Raw genomic sequence first — 20960 nt, 5'->3', positions numbered from 1 at the left:
GAGCTCGGGATCTAACCCCGTGCCCAGGTATACCTTTCGCTCGGGAAGATGTTCGATTAGCGTGATTTTCTCCAGTTCTTCGACTGTTGATTGGGTAGCGTCGGAATCATTGGGGACCAAAAAGGATCGAGGGACCCCATAGTCATCATCTTCGTCAGTCTTCTGATTCTTTAGTTGGGTCGAGGCTGACGTTTGTGATTGCTATTTAGTATCCCGTTCCTCCTTCGAATCTGATCCCTTTGTCGATGATAGTGAAAATATAGGAATAACTTCAACAACGACAAACATTTCTTTTGCAGCTGGTTGCTGTAGACCATTTTGATTCCCTCCGATGTTGGGAATTTCATAACCTGGTGAAGGGTCGAGGGAACTACTCTCATGTTGTGGATCCATGGCCTCCCGAACAGAGCGTTATATCTCATATCGCCCTCGATTATGTGGAACTTCGTTTCTTGGATGATCTCGGCCACGTTTACTGGCAAGATTATCTCGCCCTTAGTAGTTTCACATGCCATATTAAATCCGTTCAGTACCAGGGCAGCGGGCACGACCTGGTTCTGTAGACCGAGTTGCTCTACGACCATTGATCGAATGATGTTGGCCGAACTGCCTGGATCAATTAACACACGCTTAACTTGAGTTTTATTCATAAATACAGATATTACCAGTGCATCGTTATGGGGTTGCATGATTCCTTCCGTGTCTTCGTCACTAAAGGACAAGGTTCCTTTAGGTGTGTAATCCTGAGTCCGAGATCGCTTCTCTCTTACAATAGACATCTTAGTGCGTTTAAGCACCGGCCCCTGGGGGACATCGATCCTTCCGATGATCATGTGGATGATGTGTTGTGTCTCTTCTTGTTCGTTTTGTCTATTGAAATCTCTGCTTTTGAAATGGCTTTTGGCCCGGTCACTTAAAAATTCTCGAAGGTGCCCTTCATTGAATAAACGGGCCGCCTCCTCTCTCAACTGCCTGCAGTCTTCGTTCTGTGACCATGGATGCCATGATACTTGCACATTTGATTGGGATTTCTCTGGGCTGGATCGGACTGCAGAGGTCGAGGCCACTTAGTATCTTTGATGCGTTCGATAGCCGACACGATGGCGGATGCATCGATGTTGAAGTTATATTCTGATAACCGTGGTGCTTCCGTAGGTTCAGTATTCCTGTCGAACCCATTTCTGTTCATCAGCCCCTGAGACCCTTGGCCTCGATCACTTCTCCTTTCGCCTCGTACGGAGTTGCGTGTAGGTCTACCCATACTATCTCCGTTATACGGCCGATATCGGTCGTTGTTCGACCTTGGTTCTCGGTCGATGTCCCTTTTAATAATGGACCCAGAACCCAACTGGTCATCTTCAACTCTGATCTTCGATTGATATTGGTTGTGCACATCGGCCCAGGTAACAGCCGGGTACTCGATCAAATTCTACTTCAATTGTCGTGAAGCTATCGAGCTTCGTTCGTTCAGTCCTTGAGTGAAAGCTTGTACAGCCTAATCGTCCGTGACTGGTGGTAGATCCATTCGTTCAATTTGGAAACGAGATACGAACTCTCTTAGCATCTTGTTATCTTTTTGCCTTACCTTGAAAAGGTCCGACTTCCTGGTCTCGACCTTTATGGCTCCAGCGTGTGCTTTTACGAAAGAATTTGCAAGCATAGAAAAAGAATCGATAGAGTTAGGCGGTAAATTATGATACCATATCATTGCCTCATTTGATAGGGTTTCCCCGAACTTCTTCAATAGTATGGATTCGATCTCGTCGTCTTCTAGATTGTTCCCTTTAATGGCACATGTGTAAGAGGTCACATATTCGTTGGGGTCGGTCGTTCCATTATATTTAGGAATTTTGGGCATGCGAAACTTCTTGGGGATCGATTTAGGAGCCGCGCTCGGGGGGAAAGGCTTTTGTACGAATTTTTTAGAATCCAAGCCCTTCAATACCGGTGGTGCTCCCGGGATCTGATCAACCCTGGAGTTATAAGTTTCTACTTTTTTGTCGTTTGCTTCAATCCTCTTTTCTCCTGACTCAATTCGTTTTGTCAGTTCCTATAACATCTTAATAACTTCGGGATTAGTCCCCGATTCTTGTTTATTTGATCTTACTACGGCTGGCCCTGTTTCGTGGGTGACTTCTCGGGGTGGACCGGGCTCGGCCCTGCTCGGTGCCTGGGTTTGGCTCTACAACTGAGCTATCGCTACCTGTTGAGCTTGCAACATTTCGAAAATCATACGAAGGATGATCTCGTCTTCTTCAGCATTTTGGGTATTTCGAACTACAGATCGAGTTCCACCATAAATGTTATTTTCGGGGTCGGAAAGTTGGTTTGCCTCGATGGCCACATGTGAATTAACGTCAATTAGATCTACGATCCGAGCTCCAACGGGATCAACGGGTGGCCTTTCATCCCTGGTCGCCAGGTTTTTGTTCTCATCTTGAAGGCCAGCTTCGTTGACGATAGGTAGGGCCATTAATTGAGAGTTCGTCGTTTTTAACTTGAAATCAAAGACACTTCCAAGAGTAAGTGTAAAATGGTGTGTTTTGTAGAGATTCGTACCAAATAATCACTGTTATCCTTAGCCCCACGGTACGCGCCAAACTATTTACCCGAAAAAAGGATAGAATTGAATTTATACGTAATTCTAAGGATACGTGATATAACTTGGTACAAATTAGAAAAATAAATAGAAATATATCGAATATTGACTGTAAAAAAGGAATGAATACAAACCCAAATTGGGTAGAGAATGATTTATAAATGAACAAGATGAACCAATGTCCAAAGCCCAAAAAAAGATATAATATTTACTATGTGTGTGTAAATCTCAATAATCTCTGGAATGTGAGAGTGTATGAATGTATATCTCCAATCTGTCCTCTTACACAAATGATAGTCACTCTTTTATAGTGGAGGAATCCTACTTTGGATACAATTAAAAATACATAGTGGGGATCCCATGATAGAATAGTTAATTAGCTTTTCCTTGATTTCCGCCGAGATTCTCTTCCCTAGTGCGGCTAGAACGGCTCTTTGTCTCTTGGCTCGATCTTGATTTTGGTCGGACTCGTTATTGGTCGGTCTCTGGGTCTCGAGCTCGACCTTGACTCGAGCTCGATCTTGACTTGAGCTCAGTATTGATCGGTCTCTGGATCTCGAGCTCGACCTTGACTCGAACTCGATCGGTCTCTGGATCTCGAGCTCGATAACCCAACTTCACATCATAGCTCGATATTATAACGACGATACTTGGACCGTCATGCTCCAATCTTGACTAATCACACGAAGGGCAAACTCGGTTTTGACCGTATACATACAGGAGTCATGGTCATATTAGTTAGATCAAACAACAGAAGCTAACATCAATATATTTAAGTTTTCAGCTACAGATCCATCATATATATGATCTATTTTTTTTTTTGAAGTGTTCAAAGAAATCTGCTACGACTAAGTACATGAAGTCAACAAAATTTTCAGAAATAAAATTTGTTTGAGCATTATTTTCTCTTCTTTACTTCATAAAACCCAATCACGTGCTTTGATGTACAAAAATGTACGTGATCGTCCTTTTCCTTCTAAACGATATGATATACTTTTTAATTTTTGTTTGCACCGTTTTATGCTTTCTTTTTTTTATTGCTGGTGGTGAAAAGTATTTGTACTTACCATTATGATAAGAATTTTTTTCTCGATCACGATTGGTACCACGACCCTTTTCACGTTTAGATTAGTGTAATTTCATCTCATTACTTTACGGAATGAAATAGAATTAGTAGATCGACTTTCATTATTTTCATTAATATTTTATTATATTATTAAGTTATGAGAGGATGTGAAATTAGTTTAGAATATGTTTTGAATCTCAGCTCTTGATATTGCTGCCGCAGAAGCATACTCGAGACATAAAAAGTAGGGAATATTTTCTCTAGCATATCATATCAATGATATTTTTTTTCATATAATTGAATTGAGAAATAATTTTAATTATAGCTAGATTATAATTGCTAATTGATTTAAAATCTTGCCGCCATAAATGGTTCTAATCATAGCGTGCTTGTGAAAGAACAACTATCTTCTCGGGTCATACCTTTCTTTCAATATTTCATAACATAAGTGGATCTTTTACAATAAGATATTCTACTTTTAAACCTCCGTCAACGTGGTGACTAGGAATATTAAGCATGATTTTGATTTGATGCCTGATTTTTATTTTTGATGGTGTCTCCAAAACCCATAGCATCAAAATGAATTTAATAATTTCATACTCATGACAAATAATTTTTGCCTGAAATGTCTAGGGTTACGAATTCAAATTTAGTCAGAACTATCATGATGTAAAAAGAAAAAAATGCATATCTTACATTTTGTCGAAGTATTTGTTCAAGATGGCAGATACTCGTGTTGATAGCATGTTTAAAATAAAATTACGAAGAAGTAAATCATTGAAAAGTATAGGGCAAGACGAACATATTATTTCACTTTAAATTGAAGCACAAACTAAATAGATTTAGCTCTCTATTTATACACCAGAAGCTTTGCTTGTAAACTACTTCAAAAAGCTATTTGTAGAGCTATTTATTACCTTGAAGCTGCTTGCAAAGCTAGTTGTAAGCTTTTTAGCTTCTATAAGAAGCTGCTTACATAGTTACTTATAAGTTACATATAAGTTACTTCAGGAAGTTGTTGCAAAGTTACTTGTAAGCTTCTTCAGAGAATGTTCCAATTCGGGTTAATGATGCAGAAGAGCTATCTGCTATGAAGAAATAAGTAAACCTGAGACTCAAATTAGTGGGGAGTTATTACTAAGTTGTAGTGGTGATGAAATAAATTTGAACCGATTTGAAATAGTTGTAGATAATATTTTTGCATATAATATTGTGCTTAACATTATTCAAGATAATGAGAATTTTGAATCTCAATTTGTTGAAGATGTCAACAAAGATGTGACTAGCCAAAATGACAAGAGCCAATTTAACTAGAGTTGACTTCACTTGCTAAACATGTAGTTTTGGGACCAATAGTCAAAACACCTAATAATGTAAAATCAATTGGCCATAAATGGATCTTTGTGGGGAAAAGGAATAAGAAAAACAAAAGTGTAAGATATAAGGCACGTCTTGTTTCACTTGCAGAGACTCAACGTTGACTATGAAGAAATATATTCATCCGTTATGGATGCAATAACATTTTGATATCGCATCAGTTTAATTGTACGTGAAAGCGTTGACATACATTTGATCGATGCGATTACAACCTGCCTCTATAGCTCAATTGGTAATGAAAATTCCTGAAGAATTTAAAATGCTTAAAGCAAATAGTTCAATATCTCAAGAAATGCATTCGATCAAATTACAGATCTTTGTACGATTTAAAATAATCAGGGCGCATGTAATATAATCTTAGTTATACTTCTGAAGGAAGGGTACATAAATGATGCTATTTGTCTATGTAATTTTAGAAAGAGAACAACATCAGAAATTGTTATACTTCTTGTTTATGTTTCAAACCAATTTAACATTTAACATATAAGATTTTTATCCATTTATCTGCCTACAAAAAATGTCTTAAAACGATTTCACATGGATAAAACTCATCCAGTAAGTACTTCAATGATTGTTCGATCACTTGAAGTGAACAAGGATCCACTTTGACCTCAAGAAGAAAACGAGGAACTCCTTAGTCATAAAGTACCATATTATCTATGTGCAATTTGTACACTTATATATCATGCTATTGATACAAGGTCTAATATAGCATTTTCTGTTAATCTACTAGCATGATATAATTCTGCATCCAAAATCTGAAACGACATCAAGCATATGATGCAATATATGAAGGAAACTATTGATATGAGTTTGTGTTATGATTCATGCAAAATGAATATTTATCTAATCCATAAAAAGCTCAATCTCAAATAAGCTAGTACTTGTTTATATGCGGAGGTACTGCCATATTATGAATCTCTACAAAGTAATTTATTGTTGCTAATTTTCAATTTATGCGGAGATAACGTATAAACGAATCAAGTTGGGAGTGTATGGTTGAGATTAATGATTCATTTTATTCGAGATTTAGGTTTTTGTAAGTTTCTAAATGGCTTCTCTCTCTTCACAAAATAAATATTCCAGACAAAATGCGTGTTCATATACATTTTTTTACTTTGGCCAAATAACATTATGATACTTTTTGCTATGTCTGATTTAAACATGAGGTAAAAGGTGACTTGTTAAGATGCATAGAGTACACAAATACTTGAGTGATTTTAGTTGGAGATCCCAAATTCAATTTCACAACCCAAAATTCAATCAAAGATCGTGACGGTGCCTACTTGCTCCCTAGGCATGCTAACACACAACAACAATAATAGAAACAAATTATTAAGTCTTAAATATATTCATGATATAAATAACAATTCGGAATATGCCTCAAAGATCAATATCATAAATACAAAATTCAAGACAGGGTCATATCTGTCTAACAACATCCAAAATTCGGTGTCACATCACGATGAGCATCTAATAAGAGTAAACAACCTCAACTGAATAACAACACTTGTCTAGAACGAAAATACATAGATAGGGAGAGAAAATAAGGGAAAGAGGACAACAAACGGATCAAGTAAAATAGTTCACCACAAAGTCTCCACACTAAACTCCTACTCAGCCAAGTGGGTACCTCTAATACCTGCCTTAGATCCTGCACAAAATGTGCGAAAGTGTAGTATGAATAGAAAATTGCAGTACTCAGTAAGTATCAAGTCTAACCTCGAAGAAATAGTGGAGCGGTCAACATAAACACTTACTAACAGTCTATTAATCAGGTGAAAACATAAATAAGATACGGAATAAAGCATGATATCACCAAATATGCACAAAAGCTAGAAATACCATACATGTAAAATTAGACATACTTTGCAGATAAAGAGATCGAATCAGATATCAAATACTTCAATTCTCACGTAGAAACATGATGTATATCAACCAATAGCGATATAAAAGTTACTACATGAGTCATATCATGCTCAGGATCCTTTCTCAACACCTCACAGCACAAAACTCATGCGCCCCACACATGCCACGTGTCCAAACCAAGCACTAAAATTTTGGGTGCCTACGCTCATAGAGCCCAAAATAACATGAGTAATCACCTAACTTCTGAGGGATAGATCCATATCCAAGCGTTGATCACTTTACAATCAATGATCAATAGTCAAAATCAATATCCGTTTATAGTCCGTAGTGCCAAAATTCTTAACTTTTCACAATAATCAACTCTCCAACTCATGCATATGTGTGTGAAATAATATTAATAAAAGAGCATCGGACATAACAATAAGGATGCAGATAAAAGTTCACATGGCTATGGCTAATCATGTGATTCAATTTATCAAGACGACTCAATGAGCTAGTTCAACGAGCATAAGTCTTAATTTTATTATTTAACATGAGTAAATTAAGTCATATAACCACCAAATCATAAAGCAATTAAGGCAAGTGTATAGCTACAGATTAATAATAAAGCTCAATATGGCAAAATAATTCTCTATACCCAATTCAATAAGTCATAACCTTAAGCATGTTTTTAAGTCATAATTACGAGTTATCACATAGTCATAGAATCAAAAAAATAAGGATAAGTAATTTACACAATCCAAACAAGGCATACTTGATACGATCATAACCTAGCTAGGCATATGTGCTCGTCACCTCGCATATACGTGGCTCCTAAATCAAGTGAAGTAGCAAATAGATCACCTATGGGAAAATTTCCCCTTATAAGGATAGACAAGAGACTTACCTTCGTCCTACCTTCGTCCGGTGAGCTTTACACAATCAACAACTGCCTTCCGTCCAAATTTAACTTTAAACGACTCGAGTTTAGTCAAATATAATTCAATAACGTCAAATAATGCTATAGAAATCAATTCCAAACAACAAAGCTTCAATCCTTTATCAAATCCTCCAAAAGTCAAACAAAATTCAACCCGGACCCACGAATTCAAATATATGATTAGATTACAAAATCGAGTCCAAATTAACCCTAAAATCCCTAAAATACATTCTTTTAAAGTGTAGACAAAAATTTTAAATTTCTTTTTAAAATTCCATGTTCTAAGTTTATGAATCTATGGGAATCAAGATATATAATCAAATTCAAGAATAAAGTATTTAACCTCAAAGTAGTAATAAAAATCTCCTTCAAAATCGTCTCTTTCTGTGCTCCAAAACTTAAAATAATGAAAAATGAGCAAACCCTCAAAATATGTAGTTTGACAGGCAATCTCGCATCTGCGACTAAAATCCTTGCATCTGTAAGGTCGCATTTGCGGCCAAAATCTCGCTTCTACGAGCTGCTTCCCGTCAGCCTGCCCTCGCACCTATGACTCACCTCCCGCTTCTGCGGCATCGCAGGTGCGCGACCAACTCTGCTTTTGCGACTCCACATCAGCGCAGCCGCCTCGCAAATGCGGCCAACCACAGGATTAAAGCCCAAGCGCATGTGCACACAAATTCATCGCAACACACCTTAATAGTAGGTGTGATGTGCACCAGTGCCAACAATGCTAAACCACTCCCAAATGGTCTGAAACCGTCCCTAGACACATACGAGCCTTTCACGATCTCGTCCAACCATACCAACAAGATCCCATACCCAATTCAAACTTATCCAAAGACTCAAAACATCACAAATAACAACAAATCCAAGAATCGAAGATTATTCATCTTTTAACTTTTAAACATTCCAACTTCGCTAAATGCGTCTGAAGTCCGAACCATGCCTAAACATTTCGGATTTCAACAGAACTTTGCACACAAATTCCAATCGACTAACTGAACCAATCCAAGGTCACGAAACAACAGTCGGAATCTGATGACACCAAAGTCAACTTCCGGTCAAACATATGAACTTTTCAATCCTTCAAATTGCCAACTTTCGGCAAACAGAGCCAAAACCTTCTAGGAACTTCCAAATTCGAATCTGAACATACGTCTCTAATCACCATACGAACCTATTAGAACCATCGAATCACCAATCTGAGGTCGTCTACTCAAAAGTCAAACCTAGGTCAACTCTTACAACTTAAGCTTCCAAAATGCGACAAAGTGTTCCAATTCACTTCTGAGCCTTCCCAAAACTAAACAAATTATCCCCGCAAGTCATCAAACATCAAACAAACATACGGCAAGCATAAAATAGGGGAATGGGGTCTTAATACATAAAACAACTGGCCGGGTCGTTACATTCAAGAAGCAAACTTTCTCTCGTTAAAGAACAAAAAAAAACTTTTGACAAAAATTTCAAACTCTTACAACCAACTATCCATTTCGAGAGCTCATGATAAAGATAAATTTTTTCTATGTTGCAGGGCGTTTCTGGGAAGCGTAAGCGACTACTGTGCCCACCATGCGAAATGCCCTATGCTTATTGTGAAGCCAACCAAGGAGTTGATGCAAGTTTAAGTATAAGAAGTTGTTGTAAGTATAGGATGTGCATTGTGCAATAAGGTAAAAAGTAAAGGAAGTGCTTCCTCCCCCTTCTCTCTGTTGTAGAATATGTAGATAGTTCATGTCATAAAAGCTTTTAAAGAATCATTTTTTTGTTCCTATTGTCCTTTAGATTGTTGATGATTATAGAGTCTCTTTTGACGTAAAATACAATGAAGTGAGGTGTACAACACATTAACTCCACTCTCAGGCTGTTATCCACCAGTATATTTGGTACAAGTCCTTTCCGTATTCGTGTCCGTAGGGTTTAATTTTCCTGTGGACTCTCTGTGGAAGAACTGCTATGCATATTAAAGAATTGAGGGAAAATTGCTTCACTAACCACTGACACCTCCAGGCTCCATATCATTTACTAAATATCAAATAAACGAAAGTATTATCAATTTAGTTAATGAACTTGATGTGTGATGCTTTTATCTCCTGCAATTCACTAGAGTTTATCCGAATTTTGAAAGTGCTCACTCTCCCCCACGACAAAGTAATTTAGAAAGGCTTTTACCGAAGATGAAAGTTACCATTGTATGCATAGGCATTAATGAAACTAACTGCATTCCATTTTCTTGACAACCAGATCGGGTGCTCCCGATCTGTTAGGTTTTTCCATTTCTTCTAAACTTTCCCGGTTTTTGGTTCGAGCTATATGAGGCAAAAACTTGTACCACATACAATTTGGAGGCCGAGCCCCAGCGGTGGATCTATGTTGGTGATAGAGGGGTCACCGGAACCTGTTAGCCTCGACAAATACCATATATATATATATATATATATATATATATATATATATATATATATATCCCATTATATATTTTCTTTGTCCCTTAAACATGAAAGCTGGATGGTTTAGCACGGAGAATAAGCTACTTTCCGTGAATTGCTGACCCAAGACCAAGACAGACCCAACATCAGCATTTTGCATTTTGCTCTCGTTTTTTTTTTTTTTTTCCCCTCTTTCTCCCGTTATGCTCAAATTTTGGGTCCGCCTTGTCAAGTCCAATCCCATCAATAAGGGTGCGGCTTAGGTCAGAAATACCTTTATCGAAGATGAAAGTTACCCTGAAATTAACCGCATCTCATTTTCCTGACGTCTACAGCAGTATTTTGAGTGGACTTGAAGAAGAGAGGATAAAGAAAATAGTACATCTTCCAGGTATATTTACTCCACCCTCAAATTGACTCTCTTTTTTTCTTCTGAAACCTAACTCTTGGAGAAGTCTATAGGAATGTATATTACCGAAGAGTGAAAAAGTAGTTTGCCGCAACAGCAATTTACTCAACACAGCTACTTCAGCTGTAACAATCAAGCAACAAGTTGCCATTATTTTGAACCATCTATATCTAAAAGAAAATCACAAGTCATGCAACCAGTCATAGTTGACTATTTAAACAGGTCATCATGACCAATTGTCATAATATTTGCCTCAGAGATACATTGAAAATCTCCTAATTATGGATTGTTCCTTCTTTTTTTTTGGGTAAATCCCAATTCTGGATTAACGGCGCTCCAAAAAAGAAAGAAAAAAGATAAAAGAAATACATGTTAGAAAAGAGCATCATTCACCAAGTCAGCTGCAGCATACAAACGTCTTTATGCAACTTACGGACAAAGAGGCACTCGTGCTTTCAAAGATGACAAAACAGAGACGAACAAAACAAAGGAAACCAAGAAACAAATATTTAACTATATATTACTACTATAAAAAGACAAAATTTTACAACCCATTGCCAATTGACACAATATTACATACAGCTGGAAGAGGGGACGGGAGAAAAGGATTAACAGATATCACAAATCTAGAATGTGCCGGACTATCAACTATACATTCCCTTCAAAATCTTCTATGCAGATGAAATAATGCAAAAGACGTGAAAAGAAAAAAGATTTCCCCCCCCCCCCCCCCCCCCAGCCCTGAATAGAGCAATAACTCTGAAGATTGACGACGATAACTAAAGCCACATCCTAACCACAAAGAAAGGAGCGAGTACAACATTCGCTTCCCCAACCAAATCAAAGGAAGAATAATAGCCTAAACTGAAGAAATCACCTTGAGAAAACAGCGGCGGCAAGTACCCTTTATGTAACTGAATGAACTTGATGCCACTTCTCTGCCTTCCACAGATCTCAAAACTTTTATGTGTCCCTTCTATAATGAGAGGGTCATTCGCTAGCTCCATTGCACGGGCAGTGAATTACAAGACCTTTCAGTTGTATATCTTGACAGGCTTTTCAAAGGTGTGTCGGTTCTGCAATTATAATTGAAGATTAAACATGAATACTTTTTCTTTTTTTCTTTTTGGAGATTACACACACTGAATCCTTGTCTAATACTTGATGAAGGCTGTCAAACAGAGGCGGATTCCGAATATGATAGCTACGGGTGCCACTATATTAATGCAAATCGACCACTAGTGAAGGAGATTGAATTAGGATGTACATTCAGTCAACTCGATCCGCTTTAGATTAATTCGGTTCGTTTCGATCCATTTTGAATTAATTAAGATCTTTTATGCATAAATGAATATGGGATACGCCCCTTCAATCTACATGTAGCTGGTTAATATTATGTCTTTGATGCATCACTCTAAATATTTTCTGAAATTAATAAAATAACATCAGATGGATAAAAAGAGAATGATTAAAATTAGAGCTAAATAAAAATTGAAGATCGAGAAAAAAACCAAGGAAGCACAATTTAAATAAGCAATAAAAATGGGAGAAATTCAAAAATAGCCAGATTTACAAGTGGTCATTCAAAAATAGTCACAGTTTTAAAAGTCATCGAAATTTAGCCACTTTTCATGTAAAGATAAATCTGAACGAAAACACTGTTCAAAATCCGGAAAATACTCCAGCATAATATACTGGAACTCCAGTATATTATACTGGAGCCATCAAAGTATACCGGTCCAGCATAATATACTGGAAGTTCATACATATGTGCACCGAACTCCAGTATATTATGCTGGATTGGTTTCTGTTGCAGTAAAATAGTGGCTATTTTTCAATGACTTGGCAAACGCCGGCTATTTTTGAATGATCAATCCGAAAACTGACTAGCCCGTGCTATTTTAATAATAAAAATGGCATTGTACAAAAAAAAGTGAAAACAAAGATGAAGAAAAGAAAAGAAATTAAGAAAAGGAGCATAAAGAAAAGAAAGGAAAGGTAACAAAGGAACAACTAGGACCATCATAATCCAAAGAGTCGATCTTGAGTCTTGCATATGGAATTTTAGCACTTCAGCCGTGGCACCTACAGTCATTTTGTGACCAGGGGTGCCACTCGTTGTCTATGTAGGATTTTTTAGGAATATACTAGCATATATATAAGATTTTATCCGAGCGACCGGGTGGCGTGTCACCCCCAACCGCATACATAGATCCGCCCCTGCTGTCAACTGAATTCTTATCTCATAGTAAACCTAAATAGGCCCTGATCACTAAACCCTTTCTCTATATGACAAAATTCCTCTCCGAAAAGCTTGAACATGCATACATGAGCACTTCCATTTTAATGTCACCATATTGTTTCATAAACTATTCACCTTTCATATTCCTACTAGTATTCAAATATTCCGCAATCTAGGTCTAGTACAAATATGTATTTAATCTCTATACCTAAATCTCCACGAAATCCAGGGGAAAAGAAACTAGTTTCATTCTAGAAAAGAGAGTAACTTGTTAAAATGTTAAAAAGGAAAAGAAAAAAAACACGAGTAGCAGATTATGTTGCAATTCAACATTTTGGCTTTTTTTCACTTCTGGATTTTGCATTATAAGTGAATAACTACTGGTTTTCTTTTGGTTCCTCATTTTCCATCAAAGATGGAAGCATGTCACACATTGTCATTCATCTTTTTGCATTATTTACTCTTATTCACGTAATTAGGATGAAAAAGTTGGGATGGGGAGTTACTCATCTAAGAAAAAATGTTGGGACGGGGAGTTTCTGAATGAACTGATTTTGACTTTTGACAAGCATAGGTGCCTGTTAGACTCAACATCTGCAGAAATATTTTTATGAGATACCAACAACGAAGTTCCCATACAACGAACGCATTTTTCTCGAGTTAAAGATTTACCTCTCTTTAGCGAAGGCTAAATCTAAGGCACATGAGTTTGTTGTTTTTTTATTTATTTATTTTTTGGTTTTTTATTGTCCGTCTCCTAATCAGTTACTTAGGTGCCATTTATACTGCTGACATAGAAGTGCTCTCCAGTTATTAGAGATCACAAGTCAGCTTTAAGTAATAGAAAGTTTACCTGGCTAACTGAGTAAGCTCTCTTAGGTGTATTATCTGCATGCTCCAACCCAAGATACTGTTCCCAAGCACCATAAACATCTCTTCTCTGCACGCGGGAATATTTAAGCATTTTCGGTTTGGGCAGGAAGAAGAAACAATGAAAACAGAAACCTAATTGAACCCGTAAAAACTTGCGATCAATTTCTAGGGGAAGAAGGAAACCAAAAATGAACTTTAACCTGGAAACGACTGGATACAATGTCAGAGTCCTGAAGGTAATCTGGGCGCCCCAATGACAAAAATGCAAACTTCCACTAGTCACAAAAAGAGCACACAGTCAGTCATAAGACTCTTAACAGTTAACAGCAACGGCTAGAAGCACGAAGCATGGGTGTCAAGCATGTATACTTGACTGCAAAACATTTTGCTGCCTGAGCAATGTACCTTAGAGAACTCCTCATCTGGAACCTGCAATTTCTTTTGAATGCGCACTTTAATCTCAGCTAACGTTTCACCTTCATGGATAACCAGAAAGAAAGGTTCCCCGAAATTCTGCACTTGCTGTTGAAAACCAATCCAATTAGTAATATCTATTGCTAATGCAGCAGAATTCAGTATTGATACAGTAAACATAGACAACAACAACAACAACAACCCAGTAAAATCCCACTAATGGGGTCTGGGGAGAGTAGTGTGTACGCAGACCTTACCCCTACCCCAAAGGAGTAGAGAGGCTGTTTCCGAAAGACCCTCGGCTCAAAAAAACAAAAAGACAAAAGGGACAAAAAGGGACAAAAAGACAGTAAACATAGACGAAAAGTAAAATACCATTTGATTCTGTGGAGTCTCTTTCGTGAAATGGTAAACATGAATTAAACGATCATGGGGACCAAGATTTTTCTCTTCTTCTGGTATCTAGTAACAAACAACGCTATGGTTAGCAAGTAAAGAACGATTATAAGTGCTGAACAGTATCATCATTATATGCCCCAGAAGCTCTCAATTGCAATAAAGGTGGGTGTATGAGAAAAATTACAACATAAAAAGTTAATTTCCGAACTACTTTACTTTTGTGAACGCACGTTCAACAATTAAAGCTGACATGGGGGAAAGCACTGAATTGAGTTATAGGATGGGTCCTAGATTCCCTATATTGAAAGTTTGGGGGCTTGTGGAGTTGGAGGGAGGGAGAAACTTAATTTCTCTGCATAACTTTCCAAAACTCCCGCCATTTTAAGGAGGTTTTTTCTTCTTTTTTAAGAAAAAACAGATGAGGATACGAGGGAGAGAGAAAAGCAAGCATATAAAACCAAGAGAACTCACCTCCTCTGCCCGCAGTGTCCAGTACTGGTCATTTATATTCTCAATTTTTTCAGTGAGTGGAAAGATCTGCACATCAACAATAGCAAGGGTGAGATGCGCAGACACACACAAAGATTAAAGTTTAAACATTCTTTGAAAGATCACCTATGCTATTAAACGTGCAGAACTAAAATTTAAGCATAAAGTAGAATTAATACAGAAGGATTGTACTTGTCCCAGAATCCTAACCTTATAGATCTTGTGATAGAAGACTTCAAGTAATCTAAGTTCTGCATCTTGACGAGACAAGTCAACCTGTTTCAGCAGCAACAGTTAGTAATTATTTCACATGCAATAACTAGATGTCAGAATTGCCCCTAACCAATTGCATGCATAAAATGGATGGATGATAGATTTAATCTCATACTATAAGTAAATTTCTGAATGATTCTTTTCCACTTTCGTTTCTAGATGGGAACTAAGTCCATAGGCAGGTACAGTGTTGTAAAAAGCGAGCGCTTCGTCGCTTAAAGCGAGAAGCTAAGCGAGGCGAAGCATCCGGCGCTTCTCTTACCATCGAGCCAGCAGCAACAGAGGCAACCTAGGGTTCAAGTTTTCTACACTTTTCAACTTCAAGATCATCAAGTTTGGTCCCGGGTATGTGATTTCTCCTCAACCTCCTCCTTTTTCTTTCACTGTTTCAGTGTCCAAATAGCAGCGAAATGCTGGCGAAATATTTTTTTCCCCTTCAGTTCTTCCTTCTCATTCGTCTCCTCTTCTTCTTCTTCATTTTCTTGCACTGTTTCAGTGATAAAAATGCTGAAATGCTGCCCATTTTTTCGTTTCAGTTATACTGCCCTTTTTCGTAGTTGATGAAGAAGAAGAAGTTGAACAAGATGACGAGCAATATAATAATGATAGTGGAATATAAGAATTTGACAATCTTGTAGAAGAATAGGATGCTCATTTTGTGCTTTAATTGATGCTACACTTTAGTTTTTACATTGAAGTATTGAACATTTGCTTACAGTTACATGTGTTGTCTATGCAGTATTTATTTTAATATTTTTTTTTTTAAAATTCCGCTTCACTTCAAAAAAGCGAGCGCTTCGCTTCTCGCTTTAAGCAAAAAGGGGCTTGTCGCTTTTCCTCGCTTCACGCTCTTCACAACACTGGGCAGGTAGAACTCATGCAAAAGGAGGAGGTAGAGATGTCCTCTCGACCAAATAACCAACAAGAGACCATCTCTAGATTAGACTGAACATTGATCAAGCAATGGTTGCTAAACAAGATAATCAGAATACTCTCTCCCCCTAAAATTATCGCTTTTTCCAGTGGTCTAACAGATGAATGCAAACATTTGCAGTTTTATGACTAAATTATAGTTTGTAATCTTCATTCTCAAAAGTAATTTGAGCAGAGCCAATCCCACTCAAAGAGAAGGTCAAGTAGACCGTTCAGAAGAAATATCCCCCAATCAAACTGAGAAAGAAGGGGAATCAAAGCAGACAATAGTCTTGTATAGGATAGATATATATTTGAACAACTCATCGAGAGGAAAAAAAATTGAACACTGTAAAATCTTGAAAAGAATAGGAGATAGACAAGACTGTACTTTCTAAATGCGGTTTAAAAATAACCTGAATAGATTAAGGAGTCATCTTGTTCCCAGACAGGTTATACTCCGATTAACAAATAAATCACTGGATTATTGTTGGTTAATCATAATAAAATTTGGATACACGGTGTATAGTCAAAAATCATGTTTTATTTTTAAGTAAGATAAAAAAAAAAAAGGTTCTCCAATAATACTCTTGACCTGCTTACATACTTTATCAAATTAATATTTCAGTTATTCTGATTGAAAAATTGTCTAATATAATTAAAAATCAAAATATATTTTAATTACCTATCTTTTAATCATCTCAAATAAAGACCACCATAGGACGAACTTTAAGATGAGGGGATACTAAATCATAGTATAAATGATTAAATAAATATAACTAAAACATTACTCTTCTAAAAGTGATCCTTTTTGCTAAGGTACTCTTGTAAAATTGATTAAAAATTATTAGCTAAATATAATTTAAGAATAAATACAAAATTTACTATCATTAATGTTAATTATCTCAAATATAAAACATTTTCAGCAATTTTAAGGTAAGATATGCTAAAATATGAGATAAATAAAATCAATATTATTCATCTAGTAAAGATTAAAATTGTATTTAAACATCTTATAATAATTTGAATCAATACTGCAAACAAATAAGACATAACAACAGATGGAACTAAACAAGTAATAATATTGAGACATCTTTTGTTATTAACACATACTCTTATGCAGGCAATATTGTTATTCCATGTTACAGGAATTACCACATAGCAAAAATGAGTATTATTAATACGGAAAACCAAAAATGATAATCGACTACCTGATTACTGATCAGAATTTAATAATAGGATTATTCTGATTAAACGGGTATCCAACAACCTTGGAAGAGCATTTGCAGCAGAATCAAAAAGGATTACATGCTGATACTGTCAGTTTCAAAGATTCTCAATATTACGGACAATAATTTCTTTTACCACAGAGAAATCCTCGTTTCAGCATCAAGACTCTGAGATAATGGGTATCCCTCCTCTACCCTTCTCCACCTAAAATACCATTCCTCTACCCTTCTCCACCTAAAATACCATACTTAAAGCAACAGCCAGGTTTTTACCTCGTGATGTGCGACTACCACACACCCCGTGCTCTACTGCCTTGGCCATTGAACCAAAGCCCTGGGGCAACATCACAAAAAGTAACTATTTCTTAAAAATATTCCTCTTCTTAATCGTAGTGTCTTCTCTATAACTATTACAATAACAACAACAACAACAAAAAATCCAGTGATTTTCCACAAGTGGGGTCTGGAGAGGGTAAGATGTACACAGCCTTATCCCTACCCTGGAAGAAGAGAGGTGGTTTCAGATAGACCCACGGCTGGAAAAAGGATAAAAAGAAAAGTAATGGCAACAAGTAGGAACAACAACAAGAAGATAAAAAAGACCGAAGACAAAAAAGCAGTTAAACTCTAGGTAGTAATAGCAATCTATTAATAAAAGGATATCATATTAACACTAACGCTAGCGAACCGAGTAAGACAAAGAGAAACGCTCGAAAACCTACTAACCTTCTACCCTAATTTTCGACCTCCATACCCTCCTATCTAGGGCCATGTCCTCAGTCAGCTCCAGTTACGCTATGTCCCGCCTAATCACCTATCCCCAAGACTTCTTAGGCCTACCTCTATCCCTCCTGATACCCACCAGGGCTAACCTCTCACACCTTCTAGCTGGGGCTTCTATACTTCTCCTCTTAACATACCCGAACCATCTCAATCTCGCCTCCCGCATCTTATCCTCCACTGGGGCCACTCCCACCTTATCCCGAATAACTTCATTCCTAATCTTATCTAACCTGGTATGCCCACACATCCACCTTAACATCCTCATCTCAACTACTGTCATCTCCTGAACATGAGAGTTCTTGACAGGCCAACACTCTGCTCCATACAACATAGTCAGTCTAACTACTACCTTGTAGAACTTACCTTTAAGTTTCAGCGGCACATTCTTATCACACAAGACACCAGAAGCGAGCCTCCACTTCATCCATCCTGCTCCGATACGGTGCGTGATATCCTCATCAATCTCCCCGTTACCTTGTATTATAGATCCAAGGCAGTGTTTTGGAGAGCGAGAAGCGGAAAAAAGCGAGGAGGCCTCGCTTCACCGAAGCGAGAAGCATGAAACGAAGCGCGCACTTTTTTCATGTGAAGCGCAATTTAATACATAAATAAAAAAAAATATTAAATGGGCAAAGATAAATGACCAAGAACTCAATAAAAATAACATATTAAGCAAATGTTTCAATTCTTAAATTAAGAAGTAAATAATAGATACTAAAACTAGGTAGTCACTAATCCTCAAAAGTCATAACATATTAAGCAAATGCAAAACCAAATCACAAAAGGAGCAACATCCTATTCTTCAACAACCAAAAAAAACACCAGAATTGCTAAAACAGGGCAGAACAGGGAACAACAGAAAAACAGAGCAGAAGCATAGTGAACAGCAGAAATTTAAAAAAAAAATAGAGCACTCGCTTTTAATAGAAAACAGGGCAGAACAAAGAACTGAAAAAATTAGAAAAGAGAAGAGAAAGAGAAGAAAAGAGGAGAGGAGTCGAACAGTGAACAGCCGAAAGTTAAAAAAAAGACAGAGCTGAACCCTAAAATAGAAAACAAGGCAGGATAGAAAAGAAGAACTGAAAAAAATAGAAAGGAAGAAGAGAAAGAGAAGAAGGGAAAAGATGAGAGGAGTCGAACAGTAGCAAAGAAAATCAGAAGAGGAAGAGAAGAGAAGAAAGAGAAGGAGAAGGAGAAGGAGAAGAAGAGAAACTTACCTGAGAGGAGACAAGAACTCGAAGGCTTGCAGCAGTTGAGAGAAGAAGAGAGTCGTCGCAGTAGAGAAGCAGATGTGTTGGAAGAAATGTCTCAAGTGTATTTGCAATTTATTTTTTTTAAACCCTAGGCAGCCACTGGATCTCGCTTAAGCGAGCTTTTCTTTCTTTTTTCCATCGCCTCGCTTCTCGCTTTTTTGCCTGAAGCGTGCGCTTATTTACAGATGCTGCGCTTCAGGGCAGAAAAACGTAGACCCCTCGCCTCGCCTCTGCGCTTTAAGCGAGAAGCGCTCGCTTTTAATAACACTGATCCAAGGTACTTGAAACTGTCTCTCCTGGGGATGACTTGTGTATCAAGCCTCATACCCATGTCCGCTTCCTAGGTAACTTCGCTGAACTTGCACTCCAAATACTTCGTCTTGGTCCTGCAAGACACCAGAAGCGAGCCTCCACTTCATCCATCCTGCTCCGATACGGTGCGTGATATCCTCATCAATCTCCCCGTTACCTTGTATTATAGATCCAAGGTACTTGAAACTGTCTCTCCTGGGGATGACTTGTGTATCAAGCCTCATACCCATGTCCGCTTCCTGGGTAACTTCGCTGAACTTGCACTCCAAATACTTCGTCTTGGTCCTGCTCAGCTTGAAACCTTTAGACTTAAGAGTCTGTCTCCGAAACTCCAGTCTGTCGTCAACACCTCCTCTTGTCTCGTCAATCAGAACTATATCATCCGCAAATAACATACACCACAACACCTCCCCTTGAATGTGCCGCGTTAATGCGTCCATCGCCAAACAAAACAAAAACGAGCAAGGGTTAATCCCTGATGCAACTCCATCACACCCAGGAAATGTTCTGAGTCTTCTCCCGCTGTCCTCACCCGTATCTTAGCTCCATTATACATGTCCTTAATCACTCTAATGTAGGCTATAGGCACACCTTTAGCCTCTAAACACCTCCATAGAACCTATCTCGGGACTTTGTCGTATGCTTTCTCTAGGTCAATGAACACCATATGCAAGTCCTTCTTCATTGTCCTATACTGCTCCATCAGTCTCCTCACCAAGTGAATGGCTTTCATAGTCGAACGACCCGGCATGAAACCGAATTGGTTCTCGAAAATAAACACACTCCTCCTCACGGCCCTTTCACCACTCACTCACAACTTCCATCGTATGACTTAGCAGCTTAATACCCCTATAGTTATTGCAATTCTGGATATCACCCTTGTTCTTGTACAACTCCACCTCCATTCTTCAGGCATCCTCTTTGTCCTAAAAATGACGTTGAACCTAGAGAGTCATTTCAAGCCTGCCTTACCGCGCTCTTCCAGAATTCTACCGGGTTCTCATCTGGCCTGGTCGCTCTACCCCTACTCATCTTACGCATCGCCCCCTTGACTTCCCCCACACTTATGCGCCTAACTTCCCATCATTCAAGAGTTTATGGAAGTATGAC

General features: G+C 37.8%; 2 protein-coding genes across 3 annotated transcripts in view; one reads left to right on the top strand and one right to left on the bottom strand.

Annotated features, from left to right (window-relative positions):
* The window catches only part of LOC142173874 (uncharacterized), a 34396-nt gene extending 24791 nt beyond the window's left edge, over window positions 1-9605 (top strand). Inside the window, exon 4 of the mRNA XM_075239794.1 lies at window positions 9368-9605. Coding sequence (XP_075095895.1) covers window positions 9368-9461 — 94 coding nt within the window. The 3' untranslated portion in view covers window positions 9462-9605. The remainder of the gene's footprint in view (window positions 1-9367) is intronic.
* A 1556-nt stretch (window positions 9606-11161) lies between these two features.
* The window catches only part of LOC107769508 (ubiquitin C-terminal hydrolase 12), a 36787-nt gene continuing 26988 nt past the window's right edge, over window positions 11162-20960 (bottom strand). For both annotated transcript variants that reach the window (XM_075239789.1, XM_075239790.1), the window contains 7 exons: window positions 15299-15364; window positions 15071-15136; window positions 14576-14662; window positions 14192-14308; window positions 13987-14061; window positions 13767-13853; window positions 11162-11747 (listed from right to left, as the gene is read on the bottom strand). In XM_075239789.1, the coding sequence (XP_075095890.1) occupies window positions 11706-11747; window positions 13767-13853; window positions 13987-14061; window positions 14192-14308; window positions 14576-14662; window positions 15071-15136; window positions 15299-15364 (540 nt within the window). In that variant the 3' untranslated portion in view covers window positions 11162-11705. The remainder of the gene's footprint in view (window positions 11748-13766; window positions 13854-13986; window positions 14062-14191; window positions 14309-14575; window positions 14663-15070; window positions 15137-15298; window positions 15365-20960) is intronic.

The sequence above is a fragment of the Nicotiana tabacum genome, chromosome 19 (assembly GCF_000715075.1).
Source record: "Nicotiana tabacum cultivar K326 chromosome 19, ASM71507v2, whole genome shotgun sequence".
NCBI lineage: Eukaryota > Viridiplantae > Streptophyta > Magnoliopsida > Solanales > Solanaceae > Nicotiana > Nicotiana tabacum.
Note: the sequence above shows the minus strand (reverse complement) of the source record. Positions and strands in the feature narration are given on the sequence as shown.